Here is a 19505-nt window from a genome sequence, read left to right as displayed (position 1 = left end):
AAAAAGCTTCGAGATAAAAACTGGAATGAGACAAGGGGATGGACTCTCCCCTCTTCTCTTCAACTGTGTCCTCCAAAAGGTTGTGAGAGAATTGCGCAAAGAACTGACCAATTTGGGTGTCCAGAGTAGTGTCTACCTGTGCCGTAAGAACGAAGGAGTGATTGAAGATTGCCTGGCGTTTGCAGACGACATGGCACTAAATGCTGATTCTGTTGAAATGGCAACACTGCAGGTAAACTGCCTCAGAAAACAGGCAGCCAAAGCGGATCTTCAAGTGTCGCTGGAGAAAAGAGTTCTTCACCAACATCAAAGATGCTCACAAAGAGATGTTACTAGACCAGGGAAAGATCAAAAGGACTGAGAAATTTAAGTATCTCGTCGAATGGATTGAACCCAACTTATCAGAAGAAACGTCATTATTCATGAGAGTCAACAAATTGGAACTAGCCTATCGACTGACTATGGACACCTACAACAAGAAATGCCTGTCAAAATGGTTTGGTTCAAATGGCTCTGAGCACTATGGGACTGAACATCTTAGGTCATAAGTCCTCTAGAACTTAGAACTACTTAAACCTAACTAACCTAAGGACATCACACACACCCATGCCCGAGGCAGGATTCGAACCTGCGACTGTAGCAGTCCCACGGTTCCGGACTGCAGCGCCAGAACCGCTAGACCACCGCGACCGGCGAAATGCCTGTCACGCAACCTGAAACTGAAGCACTACACATGAGTCATACGACCAGAAGCCCTGTGTACCATGGAATGTCTTTCTATGAACCGGAGAGGTTTGATGGAGAAATTGGAAGTCAGAGAGAGAAGAATCTTCAGGAAGACCCTAGAAGCAGCTGGCGAATTCTGAAGGCGCATAACTCGGGGCTCTACGAACATATCGAGAGGCTCTCTGACTGTGCAAGAAAAAGAAGGGTAGCTTTCTATAGCTATGTTGCAAGATTGCTTCCAAACAGGTTGACCAACCGACTGTTCACCTTTTGGAAAAACAAGAAGGTTCGCACCACTTGGCTGACACAAAGCGAGAAGGACATTAAGGAATTGGGAATAACTGATCTCCAGAACAGACAGTCTGTGACGCATACCCTGAAGGAAGTCCGAGGATTTCAGGAAAAGACCCGAAGAAAAGGTACCCCCTGGACAGAAGAAAGGAAGTAGTTACACCGACAGAGGATGCGACAGTACTGAGCGAAGGTCAAAGCCCAACAGTTGAACAAGCGTGGCCCAAAGTAGACCCATGCGAAACAAGAAGAAGAAAAAATAGTGTCCACCCCAAAAATGAAGTTTAATGTACATTATTTAATCACAGCACCACCTCGCACCCCGGTGGTGAGACAGGTAACCAGCACCTATCGTTGCCATGTAACAGGGTCACGCGCTGATATGGTCGCACTCGGTGAATGCTCGCTTGCTTGAAGCCAAGTGTGTGAACGACCGGATGAACGAAAAGCGAGTGAGGGAGAAACAGGGCTGGTCAAGCAGCTTCGCTACACTGGTTTAAGGGACACAGTTTTGGGATTTTTGCGCCCCTGGACACAGTGCTTGTTTCGTATACTCTTTGATTCTCTTTGTACTGTAAATCTGTAATTAAATGTGCTACGTCTGCAGAAGATGTAGATATCTGACTGGGAATGTGGTTCCAGATGGGCTCAATTGCAATATCAAATTGTTTGCTGACATTGTTATTGTCTACAGGAAAATATCGTCACTGGGTAATTGTAAGGAAGTACACAAATTCCCTACTTGGTGTAATGAATGACAGCTGTATTAAAATGTGGATAAATGCCCAATAAAGCCTACAACGAGAAAGAACCCATCAGTATCTTATTACAAGATACTGGTGGGCGTCTTGGGCATGTCACGTTGTATAAATGTTTAGGGACAATGTAGAGAAGTGATTTGAAATGGATCGATCATGTAAATTCAGTATTATAGAAGGCAAATGGAAGACTTTGAGTGCACCACATTTCATGTTCTATCAGTTGCATTTCTCCTGAACTTCCAGTGGTCCATATTTCACTTCCATAGAATGTTGTTATCCAGACATACAGTTTCAGCAAGTTACTCCTCTACTAACATCAGTATTTGATGTTAGGAGAGTATTTCTAGTGAAGAAAACTTATTTATGCACACCATTGTGCTTCTGACATGAGACCTCGGCTGTAAACAGTGATAAGGGCCATGTTGGTTGTTTCAAGAAATTTTACACTAAAGTTCCAATAACTTCTCATAAATAAGATACTTCAAGTACAACCATTGTGATATTTTTATTCAGGTAAGTCATTGTTTTCAAATTATTCTAGAGGAAAGGCATATTTTTAAAATCGTAAATTCTGTCCAGAACTGTATTCTTAAAAATTTGTCAATGATTGCTTAACATTGTTTACTTGCGAATTGAATGGACTTAATATCGGCTGCCTTTGATTTACCAATGTTTACACATTTGCCGAGTTAACGAAACATTTCTGTGAAACAGCTAAAAATGCAGATTTAAAAGGTCTGCATTGTTTCAATTTATGATGCAAAGATTTGCATTACTACTTTTTGAAACAATTAAATACAGCAAACTCAAGAGTAATCTACGATTCAGCACAGTGTTGAGGATGATCGTTAATATTTCTACCATCACACTGCCATGAAGATCGAAGTAAGTAATGGTAAGTGAGGCAAAAATTATTTACCTGATTACAAAATTATTCGCTTTACCTGACTAGCAACAATTTTTGAAGTACACTTGCTTTTAGGAACATAGTCAGGATCTTTACCTGAACTGTAGCTATTAATATCATCTTCAGATTTGTACAAATCGTCCCTGAAAAGCATTTTTCTGGCACACTGCACACGTTATAGCTACTAGCAACCTCGTTTATGGCATTTGCCACTGTTGACGTGTACACATCCTGACGAAGTCGCCATTATTCAGAATCTGAAGTTAGAGATAGAGCTGCCATTTCTTGGCCTATTGTGAAACTGTCAACCAATATGTGTTAAAGGCAATAATTCTGCTTCTCTTTGATTGCCCTTTGCCATTGTTTACAGCTGAGTGTTCATTTAATACTTAATTTCCCCATTTCATGTAACCTGGCTTCATGGGTATGAGAATTTCTTTGATGTTAAGGAACTCTGTTTTCTTTTCTGCTTCACTTAAATGGAGATATATGATGTCTGTACAAAACATTCCGGAACACTGTCCACAAATACTGATTGTGCATGGTCTCCTTCGAAATACACTCCTCCACAATTGATACACCGCTCCTAACGCCATTTCCTCTTCCGGAAGCGATCTTGGTACGCCTCTTGCTGGATTGCGCGAAGCGCCGTCTGCGATTTTTTTTTTTATCTCGTCTATCGCTGCAAATCTTCGTCATTTCGACGGGCTTTTCAACTTCTGAAATAAAGTCCTCAGGGGCCACGTCTGGAGAATACGAATAATGAGCTAGCACAGTGATTTCGGTTTTTGTGCAATAGTGAGGCACCAACAGGGATGAATGTGCGCGTGCGTTATCGTGATGCGAGACCCATAAATTGTCTCGTCACATTTTAGACCGCTTCCTTCTCTCATTTTCCCGCAGGCGTCGCAATAGGTCACGGTAGTACCATCGATTAACAGCTTGTCGCTTTGGTCCGAAGTGATGATGAACTAATCTTTCAAAGTCAAAGAAAACTATCAGCATGGCTTTGACAGTTGACTTGACCTGACGAGCTTTTTTTGTCTTGGAGAACCTTTCCCTACGCTTTGCGAAGACTGAATCTCGGTCTCAACATCATAAATGCAGACTCATGCCTGATCACAAATGGTACATTTAGCCATCGGGAGAGCGTTACAAATCTCATAGAAAGTTTGAAGTGGGACACACTTGCAGATAGGCGGCGCGCTAAACAGAAGGGGTTGCTCACGAAATTCCGAAATCCGATCTTCACCGAGGATGTAGAGCATATATTATTAGCACCAAGTTTCAAATCGCGCAATGATCACCATTCAAAGATAAGGGAAATAAGAGCTTGTACTGAGACCTTCAGGCAGTCGTTTTTCCCTCGCGCGATCCGCGAGTGGAACAGAAAGAGGGTGGGGGGATGGGGGGGATATGACTTTGGCGCGAATTGTGCCCTCCGCAACACACCGCTTGGTGGCTAGCGGAGTATATATACAGATGTATTATTTTCTTAATGAACATCTAGTTCACATATGGGTGATTCAAAAGCCTTTCACAGATTGCAAGGAGAAGCCCTTCCTGGTCTTGATTCATTAGCCGTGTGACGAACTTGGTGACGACACGATGCATTCCAAGAAGCTTATCAGGATTTCATGACATGATCACAGAAATATTGCTTCTTCTGCAATCTCTCGGACAGTCAGTCTTCCATTGGCACTTACAATTTCGCTGACTTTTCTGACATGAGCGTCGCTGGTAGACGTCAAAGGGCGTCCTGAACGAGGGCCATCTTTTAACTTCCGTCTGGTCACTTTTAAACAGTGTGAACCATTTGTAACTCGAGTACGGCTTAAGCACTCGCCATCGTAGGCATCCAGCATCATGTGTCTGTAAAAGTTTTCCTGAGTTTCACGCAAAAGTTAATGCAGGCGCGTTGCTCCTCTAACTTTGCCACCTCGAAATTCTCAAACTGTGCGACACCACGTTCTACTCAGTACAGCACTGAACAACAACTAACCGACATGCGACAATGAAACTTCCGGTATCCAGAATGAGATTTTCACTCTGCAGCGGAGTGTGCGCTGATATAAAACTTCCTGGCAGATTAAAACTGTGTGCTGAACTGAGACTCGAACTCGGGACTTTTGCCTTTCGCACGCAAGTGCTCTACTAACTTTTATTTTTCGCTTCGTTCGTTGTATCTGCTCGGGGCGGACGTCGTAAGAAACTCGTTTAAGTTCGTTGTTGATCGATTAACTCAGTTTTTTTTATTACAGAGGTCTGCTAACCCTCTGACCGAACACGCTGAGCTACCGTGCCGGCATTTTTTGCTCGGTATTGTTCGTTTTCGTTTGGTCTGGGCGAACGTCATATGACATCCGTTCAAGGTGATCGTTGATTCCTTTACTCGTTTTTTTTTTATTACAGAGGACAATCGGCCCTCTGCCCGAACACGCTGAGCTACCGTGCTGGCGCCAACTGAGCTACCCAAGCACGACTCACTCCACGTCCTCACAGCTTTACTTCTGCCAGTACCTCGTCTCCTACCTTCCAAACTTTGCAGAAGCGCTCCTGTGAACCTTGCAGAACTAGGACTCCTGTAAGAAAGGATATTGCGGAGACATGGCTTAGCCACAGCCTGGGGGATGTTTCCTGAATGAGATTTTCACTCTGCAGCGGAATGTGCGCTGATGCGCTGATATGAAACTTCTGGAAGATTAAAACTGTGTGCCGGACTGAGGCTCGAACTTGGGACCTTTGCTTTTCGTGGGCGAGTGCTCTACTAACTGAGGTACCCATGCACGACTCACGCCCCGTCCTCACAGCTTTACATCTGCCAGTACCTTGCCTCCTACCTTCCAAACTTTGCAGAAGCTCTCCTGCGAACCTTGCAGAACTAGCACTCCTGAAAGAAAGGATATTGCGCAGAAAAATATGGTTCAAATGGCTCTGAGCACTATGGGACTTAACTGCTGTGGTCATCAGTCTCCTAGAACTTAGAACTACTTAAACCTAACTAACCTAAGGACATCACACACATCCATGCCCGAGGCAGGATTCGAACCTGCGACCGTAGCGGTCACGCGGTTCCAGACTGTAGCGCCTAGATCCGCACGGCCACTCCGGCCGGCTTATTGCGGAGACATGGCTTAGCCACAGCCTGGGGGATGTTTCCAGAATACGATTTTCACTCTGCAGCGGAGTGTGCGCTGATATGAAACTTCGTGGCAGATTAAAACTGTGTACCGGACCGAGACTCGAACTCGGGTCCTTTGCCTTAAGGCTCGGTTCGCAGAAGAGCTTCTGTAAAGTTTGGACGGTAGGAGATGAGGCATTGGCAGAAGTAAAGCTGTGAGGACGGGGCGTGAGTCGTGCTTGGGTAGCTCAGTTGGTAGAGCACTTGCCCACGAAAGGCAAAGTCCCGAGTTCGAGTCTCGGTCCGGCACACAGTTTTAATCTGGCAGGAAGTTTCAAACTTCCGGTAGTTACACATTTGACACATGGGCTAGACACAGCCTGGGGGATGTTTCCAGAATGAGATTTTCACTCTGCAGCGGAGTGTACGCTGATATGAATCTTCCTGGCAGATTAAAACTATGTGCGGGACCGAGACTCGAATTCGGGACCTTTGCTTTAAGGTTCGGTTCGCAGAAGAGCTTCTGTAAAGTTTGGAAGGTAGGAGACGAGGTACTGACAGAAGTAAAGCTGCGAGGAAGGGGCGTGAGTCGTGCTTGGGTAGCTCAGTTGGTAGAGCATTTGCCTGCGAAAGTTCGAGTCTCGGTCCGGCACACAGTTTTAATGTGCCAGGACGTTTCGAAGTTCCGGTTGCTACACAGGTGTGTGCAGGGATGCCAAACGCACTCTATCACACCATCGGCGCGAAATTACCAATGTTCCGGAATTTTATTAAAATGCCTCGTAATTCTGGCCGTGCGGGAAAGCTGACGTTTGGTGACTCTCTGCAGCGACGCTGGGCGGCTTCTCGCTGGGCGCGGTGCTGGGATGGATGTCGCCGGCAGTGAAGCCACTGACGAAAGAGGGCCTGTCCGACGAGACGGTGTCGTGGCTGGCCGGCGTGACGCCGCTGGGCGCCCTGGCGGCCATGTTGGCGGCGGCCGTGCTGCTGGACCGCGTGGGCCGGCGGCGCGCGCTGCTGGCCACGGCGCCGCCCTTCGTCGCCGGCTGGCTGCTGCTCGCCTTCTGCCGGCACCCCGCAGCACTGCTCGTCGGCCGCTTCGTCACCGGCTTCTGCGGCGGCGCCTTCTCCACCGCGGCGCCCGTCTACATCGGGGAGATCGCCGAGAACGACATCCGCGGCGCTCTCGGCGTCTGCTACCAGCTCATGCTCACTGGGGGTAACCACTCTGTCTGACTACTACTTCCAGTTCATTCCACGTTCCGTAAATCGTGCCCATAACGAATGAGAGTACAAGGACGCTGGAAGCTGAGCGTCCACTAGGTGTGAGTGCAAAATATTGGCCGAGCGGTCTGAGGCGCTGCAGTCATGGACTGTGCGGCTGGTCCCGGCGGAGGTTCGAGTCCTCCCTCGGGCATGGGTGTGTGTGTTTGTCCTTAGGATAATTTAGGTTAAGTAGTGTGTAAGCTTAGGGACTGATGACCTTACCAGTTAAGTCTATCTATTGATACGTAATCAGTATGGTTTCAGAAAACATCATTCTTGTGCAACACAGCTAGCTCTTTACGAAGTAATGGCCGCTAACGACAGGGAATCTCAAGTTGATTCCGTATTTCTAGATTTCCGGAAAGCTTGTGACACCGGTCCTCACAAGCGACTTCTAATCAAGCTGTGGGCCTATGCGGTATCGTCTCAGTTGTGCGACTGGATTCGTGATTTCCTGCCAGGAAGGTCGCAGTTCGTAGTAATAGACGGCAAATCATCGAGTAAAACTGAAGTGATATCAGGTGTTCCCCAGGGAAGCGTCCTGGGACCTCTGCTGTTCCTAATCTATATAAATGACCTGGGTGACAATCTGAGCAGTTCTCTTAGGTTGTTCGCAGGTGATGCTGTAATTTACCATCAGGAGCAGATATAGACTCAGATCACAATATAGTAGTGATGAAGAGTAGGCTGAAGTTCAAGACATTAGTCAGGAAGAATCAATACGCAAAGAAGTGGGATACAGAAGTACTAAGGAATGACGAAATACGTTTGAAGTTCTCTAACGCTATAGATACAGAGCAATAAGGAATAGCGCAGTAGGCAGTACAGTTGAAGAGGAATGGACATCTCTAAAAAGGGCCATCACAGAAGTTGGGAAAGAAAACATAGGTACAAAGAAGGTAGCTACGAAGAAACCATGGGTAACAGAAGAAATACTTCAGTTGAATGATGAAAGGAGGAAGTACAAACATGTTCCGGGAAAATCAGGAATACAGAAATACAAGTCGCTGAGGAATGAAATAAATAGGAAGTGCAGGGAAGCTAAGACGAAATGGCTGCAGGAAAAATGTGAAGACATCGAAAAAGATATGATTGTTGGAAGCACAGACTCAGCATACAGGAAAGTCAAAACAACCTTTGCTGACATTAAAAGCAACGGTGGTAACATTAAGAGTGCAACGGGAATTTCACTGTTAAATGCAGAGGAGAGAGCAGATAGGTGGAAAGAATACATTGAAAGCCTCTATGAGGGTGAAGATTTGTCTGATGTGATAGAAGAAGAAACAGGAGTCGATTTAGAAGAGATATGGGATCCAGTATTAGAATCGGAATTTAAAAGAGCTTGGGAGGACTTACGGTCAAATAAGGCAGAAGGGATAGATAACATTCCATCAGAATTTCTAAAATCATTGGGGAGAAGTGACAACAAAACGACTATTCACGTTGGTGTGTAGAATATATGAGTCTGGCGATATACCATCTGACTTTCGGAAAAGCATCATCCACACAATTCCGAAGACGGCAAGAGCTGACAAGTGCGAGAATTATCGCACAATCAGCTTAACAGCTCATGCATCGAAGCTGCTTACAAGAATAATATACAGAAGAATGGAAAAGAAAATTGAGAACGCGCTAGGTGACAATCAGTTTGGCTCTAGGAAAAGTAAAGGGACGAGAGAGGCAATTCTGACGTTACGGCTAATAATGGAAGCAAGGCTAAAGAAAAATCAAGGCACTTTCATAGGATTTATCGACCTGGAAAAAGCGTTCGACAATATAAAGTGGTGCAAGCTATTCGAGATTCTGAAAAAAGTAGGGGTAAGCTATAGGGAGAGACGGGTCATATACAATATGTACAACAACCAAGAGGGAATAATAAGAGTGGACGATCAAGAACGAAGTGCTCGTATTAAGAAGGCTGTAAGACAAGGCTGTAGCCTTTCGCCCCTACTCTTCAATCTGTACATCGGGGAAGCAATGATGGAAATAAAAGAAAGGTTCAAGAGTGGAATTAAAATACAAGGTGAAATGATACGATTCGCTGATGACATTGCTATCCTGAGTGAAAGTGAAGAAGAATTAAATGATCTGCTGAACGGAATGAACAATCTAATGAGTACACAGTATGGTTTTGAGAGTAAATCGGAGAAAGACGAAGATAATGAGAAGTAGTAGAAATGAGAACAGCGAGAAACTTAACATCAGGATTGATGGTCACGAAGTCAATGAAGTTAAGGAATTCTGCTACCTAGGCAGTAAAATAACCAATGACGGACGGAACAAGGAGGACATCAAAAGCAGACTCGCTATGGCAAAAAGGGCATTTCTGGCCAAGAGAAGTCTACTAATATCAAATACCGGCCTTAATTTGAGGAAGAAATTTCTGAGGATGTACGTCTGGAGTACAGCATTGTATGGTAGTGAAACATGGACTGTGGGAAAACTGGAACAGAAGAGAATCGAAGCATTTGAGATGTGGTGCTATAGACGAATGTTGAAAATTAGGTGGACTGATAAGGTAAGGAATGAGGAGGTTCTACGCAGAATCGGAGAGGAAAGGAACGTGTGAAAACACTGATAAGGAGAAGGGACAGGATGATAGGACATCAGCTAAGACATGAGGGAATGACTTCCATGGTACTAGAGGGAGCTGTAGAGGGCAAAAACTGTAGAGGAAGACAGAGATTGGAATACGTCAAGCAAATAATTGAGGACGTAGGTTGCAAGTGCTACTCTGAGATGAAGAGGTTAGCACAAGAAAGGAATTTGTGGCGGGCCGCATCAAACCAGTCAGTAGACTGATGACCAAAAAAGAAAAAAGGTCATCCGAAGTCCAGTATCAGTTGCAAAGCGATTTAGAAAAGATTGCTGTATGGTGTGGCAGGTGGTAGTTGACGCTAAATAACGAGAAGTGTGAGGTGATCCACATGAGTTCCAAAAGAAATCCGTTGGAATCCGATTACTCGATAAATAGTACAATACTCAAGGCTGTCAATTCAACTAAGTACCTGGGTGTTAAAATTACGAACAACTTCAGTTGGAAAGACCACATAGATAATATTATGTGGAAGGCGAGCCAAAGGTTGCGTTTCATTGGCAGGACACTTAGAAGATGCAACAGGTCCACTAAAGAGACAGCTTACACTACACTCGTTCGTCCTCTGTTAGCATATTGCTGTCCGGTGTGGGATCCTTACCAGGTGGGATTGACGGAGGACATCGAAAGGGTGCAAAAAAGCTCCGCTTGTTTTGTATTATCACGTAATAGGGGAGAGAGTGTGGCAGATATGATACGCGAGTTGGGATGGAAGTCATTAAAGCAAAGACGTTTTTCGTCGCGGCGAGATCTATTTACGAAATTTCAGTCACCAACTTTCTCTTGCGAATGCGAAAATATTTTGTTGGGCCCAACCTACATAGGTAGGAATGATCATCAAAATAAAATAAGAGAAATCAGAGCTCGACCAGAAAGGTTTAGGTGTTCATTTTTCCCGCGAGCTGTTCGGGAGTGGAATGGTAGAGAGATAGTATGATTGTGGTTCGACAAAACCTATGCCAAGCACTTAAATGTGAATTGCAGAGTGATCATATAGAAGTCCCATAAGATTTCTGACACTTTTTTTTTGCAAAATATTGAACCATAAAATTGAATAGTACTCAGCTGTTGTATGAACTAAAGCCAATGCTGTTGTTCTCAGAGTCATCATCATCATCGTCATCATCATCATTTAAGACTGATTATGCCTTTCAGCGTTCAGTCTAGAGCATAGTCCCCCTTAAAAAATTCCTCCATGATCCCCTATTCAGTGCTAACATTGGTGCCTCTTCTGATGTTAAGCCTATTACTTCAAAATCATTCTTAACCGAATACAGGTACCTTCTCCTTGGTATACTCCAACTCTCCTACCCTCTACTGCTGAACCCATGTGTCTCTTGGGTAACCTTGCTTCTCCCATGCGTGTAACATGACCCCACCATCTAAGCTTGTTCGCCCTGGGCGCTGCAGTCTGGAACCGCGAGACCGCTACGGCCGCAGGTTCGAGTCCTGCCTCGGGCATGGACGTGTGTGATGTCCTTAGGTTAGTTAGGTTTAAGTAGTTCTAAGTTCTAGGGGACTGATGGCCTTAGAAATTAAGTCCCATAGTGCTCAGAGCCATTTGAACCATTTTGTTCGCCCTGACTGCTACATCTACAGAGCTCATTCCCAGTTTTTCTTTGATTTCCTCATTATGGGCACCTTCCTGCCATTGTTCCCATCTACTAGTACCTGCGTTCATCCTAGCTAGTTTCATATCCGTAACGTCAACCTTATTGATAAGGTAACCTGAATTCACCAAGCTTTCGCTCCCATACAACAAAGTTGGTCGAAAAATTGAACGGTGCACAGATAACTTAATCTTGGTACTGACTTCCTTCTTGCAGAAGAGAGTAGATCGTAGCTGAGCGCTCACTGCATTAGCTTTGCTACACCTCGCTTCCAGTTCTTTCACTATGTTGCTATCCTGTGAGAATAATCATCCTAAGTACTTGGAACCGTCCACCTGTTCTAACTTTGTTCCTCCTATTTGGCACTCAATCCGTTTATATCTCTTTCCCACTGACATTACTTTCGTTTTGAAGATGCTAATCTTCATACCATAGTCCTTACATTTCTGATCTAGCTCTGAAATGTTACTTTGCAAACTTTCAATCGAATCTGCCATCACAACCAAGTCATCCGCATATGCGAGACTGCTTATTTTGTGTTCACATATCTTAATCTCACCCGGAGAGTCTATTGTTTTCAATATATGATCCATAAATAATATGAACAACAATGGAGACAGGTTGCAGCCTTGTCTTACCCCTCTAACTGCTGCCTGACTTTCTATGTAGAGACCTTTAATTGCTTCCAAGCAATTAAAGTTCTCAGAATCTTTGGGATCAGAAAACTTAAGCACACTGAACAGAAATTTAAGTCACCCACTGGAGACATCTTGCTACTATTGCGTAACACTACCTCTTACTTGAATAACGGCCACCATTCACGGAGGTTTTTAATGTATCTGACATTTGTTTACATCACCTCATTGATGATTATACCGTGTGATATCGGCTGCCCCGAAGTACGTACGATATATTATTTTTTAAACATAACTCGCGACTCACCGCCTTCTACGAGGGTCACTCCAAAAGAAAAGCACACTATTTTTTAAAAATACAGTTTGCATCCTGCATGTGTGAAAGTTTTACAGTATGTAGATACATCCTTCCCGCTTGTTTTCAAACTTAGTTCAACCTGTTCTCGTGAGTGGCGCCGTCACAGGATGTCTTGAAGGTGGCTGCTACGCTTGACGTTCGTCAGAAGCAACGTGCTGTCATAGAATTCGTGTGCTGTGAAAACGAGACAGTGGGAAACATCCACAAGAGGTTGAAAAAGGTGTATGGAGATGCTGCTGTCGATCGCAGTCGGTGGGCAAGCAGGTTACGTGATGAAAGCGGGCACGGCAATATTGAGGATTGTCCTCGCAGCGACAGGCCTCGTACGCACACACTCCAGACAATGTGCAGAGAGTTAACGAATTGGTGACTGCTGACAACGCATCACAGTGAACGAATTGTCAAGCTACGTTGGGATAGAGGAAGGAAGTGTTTGCAGAATATTGAAAGTGTTGGCGTTAAAAAAGGTTTGTGCCAGGTTTGATCCCAGGATGTTGACAGTGGCTCACAAAGAAACAAGAAAAACGGTACAGAACGAACTTTTGGAACAGTACGAGAATGGTGGAGACGAATTCTTTGGAAGAATTGTGACAGGTGATGAAACATGGCTCCATCATTTTTCACGAGAGAGGAGGAGGCAATCAATGGAGTGGCATGCAAATTCACCCAAGGGAAAAAAAAAAATTCAAAGCCACACCTTCTCCTGGAAAAGTTATGGCTACAGTCGTTTTCGATTCCGAAGGACTCTTGCTTGTGGACATCATGCCAAGTGGAACCACCATAAATTCTGATGCATATGTGAAGACACTGAAGAAACTTGAAGCTCGACTGAGTCGTGTTTGACCACATCGGCAAAAGCAGGATGTTTTGCTGTTGCACGACAATGCACGGCCACATGTCGGTCAAAAAAACCACGGAAGCGATCACAAAAGTCAGATGGACAACACTGAAACTCCCGCCTTACAGTCATGACCTGGCTCCATGTGACTATCATCTCTTTGGGAAACTGAAAGACTCTCTTCGTGGAACAAGGTTTGAAGATGATGACTCTCTTGTGCAAGCTGCCAAACAGTGGCTCCAACAGGTTGGTCCAGAATTTTACCGTGCGAGTATACAGGCGCTGGTTCCAAGATGGCGTGAGGGAGTTGAGAGGGATGGAAATTATGTGGAGAAATGAAAATATTGTTCGTAAAAGATGTATCTACACACTGTAAAACTTTCAAACTTGTAGAATAAAAGATGGATTTAAAAAAAATAGTGTGCATTTCTTTTGGAGTGACCCTCGTATTAAGGACGTTCAATAAGTAATGCAGTACATCTTCGGTTGAAATATGCAGAATATTCCAGCTTCAGGCACTATAGTTTCATAATGTTCTGATAGGGGGCAGTGCTATACGTTGTCTGCAAAATGGCGTCTATTACATGGATGCGTTTCAAGCAGAGAGCTGTCATTTAATTTCTCTTGGTGGAAAACCAGAGCACTGCAGATATTCATAGACGCTTGTAGAATGACTACGGAGACCGTGCGGTGAACAAAAGCACGGTGAGCCGTTGGTCGAGACGTCTGTCATCATCGCAAGTAGGCCGTTTAAACCTATCCTGTCTACCACATGCCAGTCAGCCGCAACAGCTGTGACTCCTGCAATATTGGAGTGTCCGGACACACTCAGTCAAGGTGATTGATGGGGCACAATCGAGCACCGTGCCGCTCAACTGAACATCTCTGGTGGTGTGTTGACACACTCGTCCACCAGTTGGGGTACTCAAAGATGTGTGCCTGCTGGTTTCCTCGCTGCCTAACTGAAGACTTAAGAACAACTAAGGTCCATCTGTCCGGAACTGCTTCCGCTTTACGATGCTGATCGTGAATATTTTTTGTCGAATTTCGGCCCAGGCGATGAAACATGGGTTCATCACTAGAGCTGGAAACAAAACAGCAATCCTTGGAGTGGCATCAAACCAGCTCCAACTAGGATCTCGCACCTTCCCACTTCCGTCTGTTTGGCCCAATGAAGGTTGCATGCAGTAGGAAGCAGTACGTAACTGATGGGGAGGTTATTGCTGCAGCAAGATGTTGGCTCCGATGTTACTGTAGAGTAGTACCATATCTGCATACAGTCACTTCTAGTAAGGTGGTGTAAGGCCATCGCACTCAACGGAGATTATGTTGAAGATAGGGTTTGCCGGCCGTTGAGGTCAAGTGGTATTAGGTGCTTCAGTCAGGAACCGCGATGCTGCTACGGTCGCAGGTTCGAATCCTGCCTCGGGCGTAGATGTGTGTGACATCCTTAGGTTAGTTAGTCTGGCCCGTAGTTCTTTTTATTTTTTTTTATTTTTTATTTTAATGGGACTTAACTTCTGAGGTCATCAGTCCCCTAGAACATAGAACTACTTAAACCTAACTAACCTAAGGACATCACACACATTCATGCGCGAGGCAGGATTCGAACCTGCGACCGTAGCGTGGCCTGTAGTATACCGTCCAAATGCTAAACAGTTCATTTGAAAACAGGAAGAATCGTGACACGTCATACGACACTACGTGCCTAAAGTCAGCTGGTATCAAATTTTTGTGATGTTTGTCTCATTTGTGCTTCTCTGAGCAACGGTCTTTTGCGAATGTAAATGACATGCAGTATTCTTAGCAATGTTCACTCGGTAACTAAATGAGGTACATCTGTACTCACTCACAGCAGCAATTACTTGATCCGATTTGGTCTGACAAGGGGTGACTCTTGGAGGCTAGGATCTTTTTACGTCTATTGTCCTTAGGCCATGTGGCATGGCTGCGAGTGGAACGCCATTCCTCTTAGACACGGGGGAGAGTCCGCGTTAATACACTACTGGCCATTAAAATTAATACACCTCGAAGATGACGTGCTACAGACGCGAAATTTAACCTACAGGAAGAAGATACTGTGATATGCAAATTATTAGCTTCCCAGAGCATTCACACAAGTTTGGCGCCGGTGGTGACACCTACAACGTGCTGACATGAGGAAAGTTTCCAGCCGATTTCTCATACACAAACAGCAGTTGACCGGCGTTGCCTAGTGAAACGTTGTTGTGATGCCTCTAGTAAGGAGGAGAAATGCGTACCATCACGTTTCCGACTTTGATAGAGGTCGGATTGTAGCCTATCGCGATTGCGGTTTATCGCATCGCGACATTGCTGCTCGCGTTGGTCGAGATTCATTGACTGTTAGCAGAATATGGAATCGGTGGGTTCAGAAGGGTAATACGGGACGCCGTGCTGGATCCAAACGTCCTCGTATCACTAGCAGTCGAGATAACAGGCAGCTTATCCGCATGGCTGTAACGGATCGTGCAGCCACGTCTCGATTCCTGAGTCATCAGATGGGGACGTTTGCAAGACAAAAACCATCTGCACAAACAGTTCGACGACGTTTGCAGCAGCATGGACTATCAGCTCGGAGACCATGGCTGCGGTTACCCTTGACGCTGCGTCACAGACAGGAGCGCCTGCGATGGTGTACTCAACGACGAACCTGGGTCCACGAATGGCAAAACGTCATTTTTTCGGATGAATCCAGGTTCTGTTTACAGCATCATGATAGTCACATCCGTGTTTGGCGACATCGCGGTGAACACACATTGGATGCGTGTATTCGTCATCGCCATACTGGCGTATCACCCGGCGTGATGGTATGGGATGCCAATGGTTACACGTCTCGGTCACCTCTTGTTCACACTGACGGCACTTTGAAAAGTGGACGTTACATTTCAGATGTGTTACGACACGTGGCTCTACCCTTCATTCGATCCCCGTAAAACACTACATTTCAGCAGGATAATGCACGACCGCATGCTGCAGGTCCAGTACGGGCCTTTCTGGATATAGAAAATGTTCGACTGCTGCCCTGGCCAGCACATTCTCCAGACCTCTCACCAATTGAAAACGTCTGGTCAATGTTGGCCGAGCAACTGGCTCGTCACAATACGCCAGTCACTACTCTTGATGAACTGTGGTACCGTGTTGAAGCTGCATGGGCAGCTGTACCTGTACACGTCATCCAAGCTCTGTTTGACTCAATGCCCAGGCGTATCAAGGCCGTTATTACTACCAGAGGTGGTTGTTCTGGGTACTGATGTCTCAGGATCTATGGACCCAAATTGCGTGAAAATGTAATCACATGTCCGTTCCAGTACAATATATTTGTCCAATGAATACCCTTTTGGGAAAAGGTTCAAATGGCTCTGAGCACTATGCGACTTAACTTCTGAGGTCATCAGTCGGCTAGAACTTAGAACTAATTAAACCTAACTAACCTAAGGACATCACACACATCCATGCCCGAGGCAAGATTCGAACCTGCGACCGTTGCGATCGCTCGGTTCCAGACTGTAGCGCCCAGAACCGCACGGCCACTTCGGCCGGCGAATATCCTTTTATCATGTGCATTTCTTCTTGGTGTAGCAATTTCAATGGCCAGTAGTGTACAACGACAGATTGGGCATCTTCACGCTCAGTGTGACCTTGGATACGTTCAAACGCAACATCTTCTTTCGGTCTAGTCCCCATCTCGAACTTAGTACTACAGACTGGCAGATACATCTCACATCACTGCCATGACTTACGTGAGCTCAAAAGTCAGCGTTGTATTTGTTTCTGTTGGTGTTGTGATACGCGACGACCTGGTGGTTTGCCAATGTGTAGGTACTGGATGACCGATTATTGCTGTCCGCAGGTATCCTGTACGTGTACGTGGTGGGCAAGTGGGCCCCGCTGGTGTGGCTGTCCGTGGTGTGCGCCATCCCGCCCATCGTCTTCTTCATGCTGTTCTTCTTCGTGCCGGAGTCGCCCATCTTCCTGCTGTCCAAGGATAGACACGAGGAGGCCATCCGAGCTCTGCACTGGTTCCGGGGCGGAGACGAGGCAGACATCACTGACGAACTGCTCGAGACGGAGCAGGTAGGACGGCCGTACATTTCCTTTTCACCACTAAGGCGATCATAAATCTACAACTGTTCTACGCAAACCATCATACGAGGTCTGTTGTTTGATGTACAGCGTGTCCCACAATTAATGTGCCAAGATGTTAATCTAAAGAGGATTTATTGTGGCCACTACCGCGCCCATCTGCCAAACAACATTTTATTAGAAGCACTTGAGTTTTGACACATATTAACTTCCAAGTTTTTCAGCCGACGTTCAGAGAAAATAGCAGCAAAAGCACTAAATCCATCGAAAACGCCAGGGCACTCTAGGAAACAACAAAGTTCGTATAATACAGTATATATTTCTGTTGCTTGCATGGGGGCTAGCTTACAAGGATGTGCTTATGTTCTTGCGACTTCACCAGCTGCACAAACCGCTCTTCCCAAGTAATGGCGGCCATTCACAGACTGTTGATATCTACTACTACTACAAAAAAAAGAAGAAAAAAGACATGTAAGTGTGGATGACTGAAACAAAGAGCATTGCCTCATGTACACTCTCGCACAGCTAGGCATAGTCGACAGGCCTGAGATCATAATGTTAGTGCTACACCGCATATTACAAAGTTCTCAAATTGTGAACCCTTGTTCCTGTTATAATTCATAAATCAATTACAGAATACATTTTCTTTCTGAACTGCAATTTTTTGGAAGTTATGCTAAAACGATGTTCTAAGCGCTGAAATAAACAAATTATTGTTAATATAAGTACACTGCTGAAAAGAATAAGAGGAATATGATATTCGGCTTCTGCCATACTCCATTCAGTAATAACTGAGGACTGAGTTTTTATCAAATTATACTACGTCTTTCACAGATTAAGTACACGACTCAACGTCGTTACATTGTCGATCGTTTACATAAAAAGAGCAGAAATGTCTTACAGGTGTCGAAAACAAAGTGGAAACCATGATTCGACCCTTCATCTTGGATGCCTTGCATTCGAATTTGAGAGCTTCAATAACGTGCATCCCTCAGTGAGAGTTTATCACAGTCTGACACCTACGTGACGTGCTCCAAGTAGGTCTGTGGAGGTCACCCTGAGATACCCGTTACCACTTTGCAATGGGAGCCCATGAGAAACCTTGGATAGTCTATGTTGGAACAGGACGACCATCAAAACGTCTGTGAAGCATGTCGCACATATGCACGATGGAGTTTATGTCTGGACTCACCGCCAGCCATTCTATTACTTCAATGTCGAGATTTCGCAAGACATCCCTGCTGACGCCCATCATATGGGGCCTGGTATTACAAGAAATTCAGTGTCACCACCGTATGCAGCAGGGTCCAAAATGATCTGTTCTATGTACTGCCTGGCTTTAAGACGACTATGGGCAACGACAAGCTCTGAATGGCTGTCAGCACTGAAGCCTCACCACAATAACACAGAACCTTGGAAATCTGTAGACTTAGTGGAGAACATTTGGCACGTACTGCTCACCACAGGTCTCGCACACGAACACAGCCATCATCTTGCGTCAGAGAATGTCTGAACTCGTCTGTGAACACGTTTCACCAGTGTCGAAGTTGCCAGTTGACATGTGAAAGGCAGAACTGAAGCCGAGCTGCAACATGCTGTCGTGTCAATCGGGATACTCGAACAGAACATCTGGGCGTAAGGTCCTTTCTTGTATACTGTTAATTAAAGTCTCAATGGACACAGCGCCTCCAGTGGCCCTTCTGAGAACGTCCTGCAGTGCTCTGGCGGTATCCGTACGATGCCGCAAAGCGCAGATGGCCAGACACCGGTCTTCAAGTGAGTTTATAATGTGTCGGCGATCTTGTCCAACTAGCCTTGTGCACTGATCTGCCTCTCTATAGTGTGTCCACAAACTGTGGATGATATGCGGAAAGAGTTGCATTGGATGAGTTTGGTTGAATACAACGTTCACAAATGACAACTGCCATCTGTGTACCTCATTAGAAAATACGGGAACACCGGCACTCACTTCCTACTGAGGAGCCACGTGACACTGTAATGCATAACACAGCCAATAGAAGACGATTGATTTTCAATGTTGCCTACATTGAACTTGAAGATCTCAAGCTATGCAATAAGATCACATGTAACCTCTGTATCAAACTAGATTTAACACACCGGATGTTGACACACGTGTTGTCCTAATTCTTTTGAACAGGTTATAAAGGGTGAAGAAAAAGATTTCATACGAAGGCCATACAGTCCAGAATAGGTATGCCAGACAGGCAAAATAACTGTGATCACTGAGGGAATCATTCCACCGACAGACCAGGCTGAAGATACCCGTTTGCT

General features: G+C 45.3%; 1 protein-coding gene across 1 annotated transcript in view; it reads left to right on the top strand.

Annotated features, from left to right (window-relative positions):
* The window catches only part of LOC126176501 (facilitated trehalose transporter Tret1-like), a 63686-nt gene that overhangs the window by 10272 nt on the left and 33909 nt on the right, over positions 1-19505 (top strand). Inside the window, exons 2-3 of the mRNA XM_049923656.1 lie at positions 6636-7025; positions 16981-17204. Of these exons, the coding sequence (XP_049779613.1) occupies positions 6636-7025; positions 16981-17204 (614 nt within the window). The remainder of the gene's footprint in view (positions 1-6635; positions 7026-16980; positions 17205-19505) is intronic.

The sequence above is a fragment of the Schistocerca cancellata genome, chromosome 3 (genome assembly GCF_023864275.1).
Source record: "Schistocerca cancellata isolate TAMUIC-IGC-003103 chromosome 3, iqSchCanc2.1, whole genome shotgun sequence".
Lineage (NCBI taxonomy): Eukaryota > Metazoa > Arthropoda > Insecta > Orthoptera > Acrididae > Schistocerca > Schistocerca cancellata.
The sequence above is the reverse complement of the archived record's forward strand: the minus strand, read 5'-3'. Positions and strand labels throughout refer to the sequence as shown.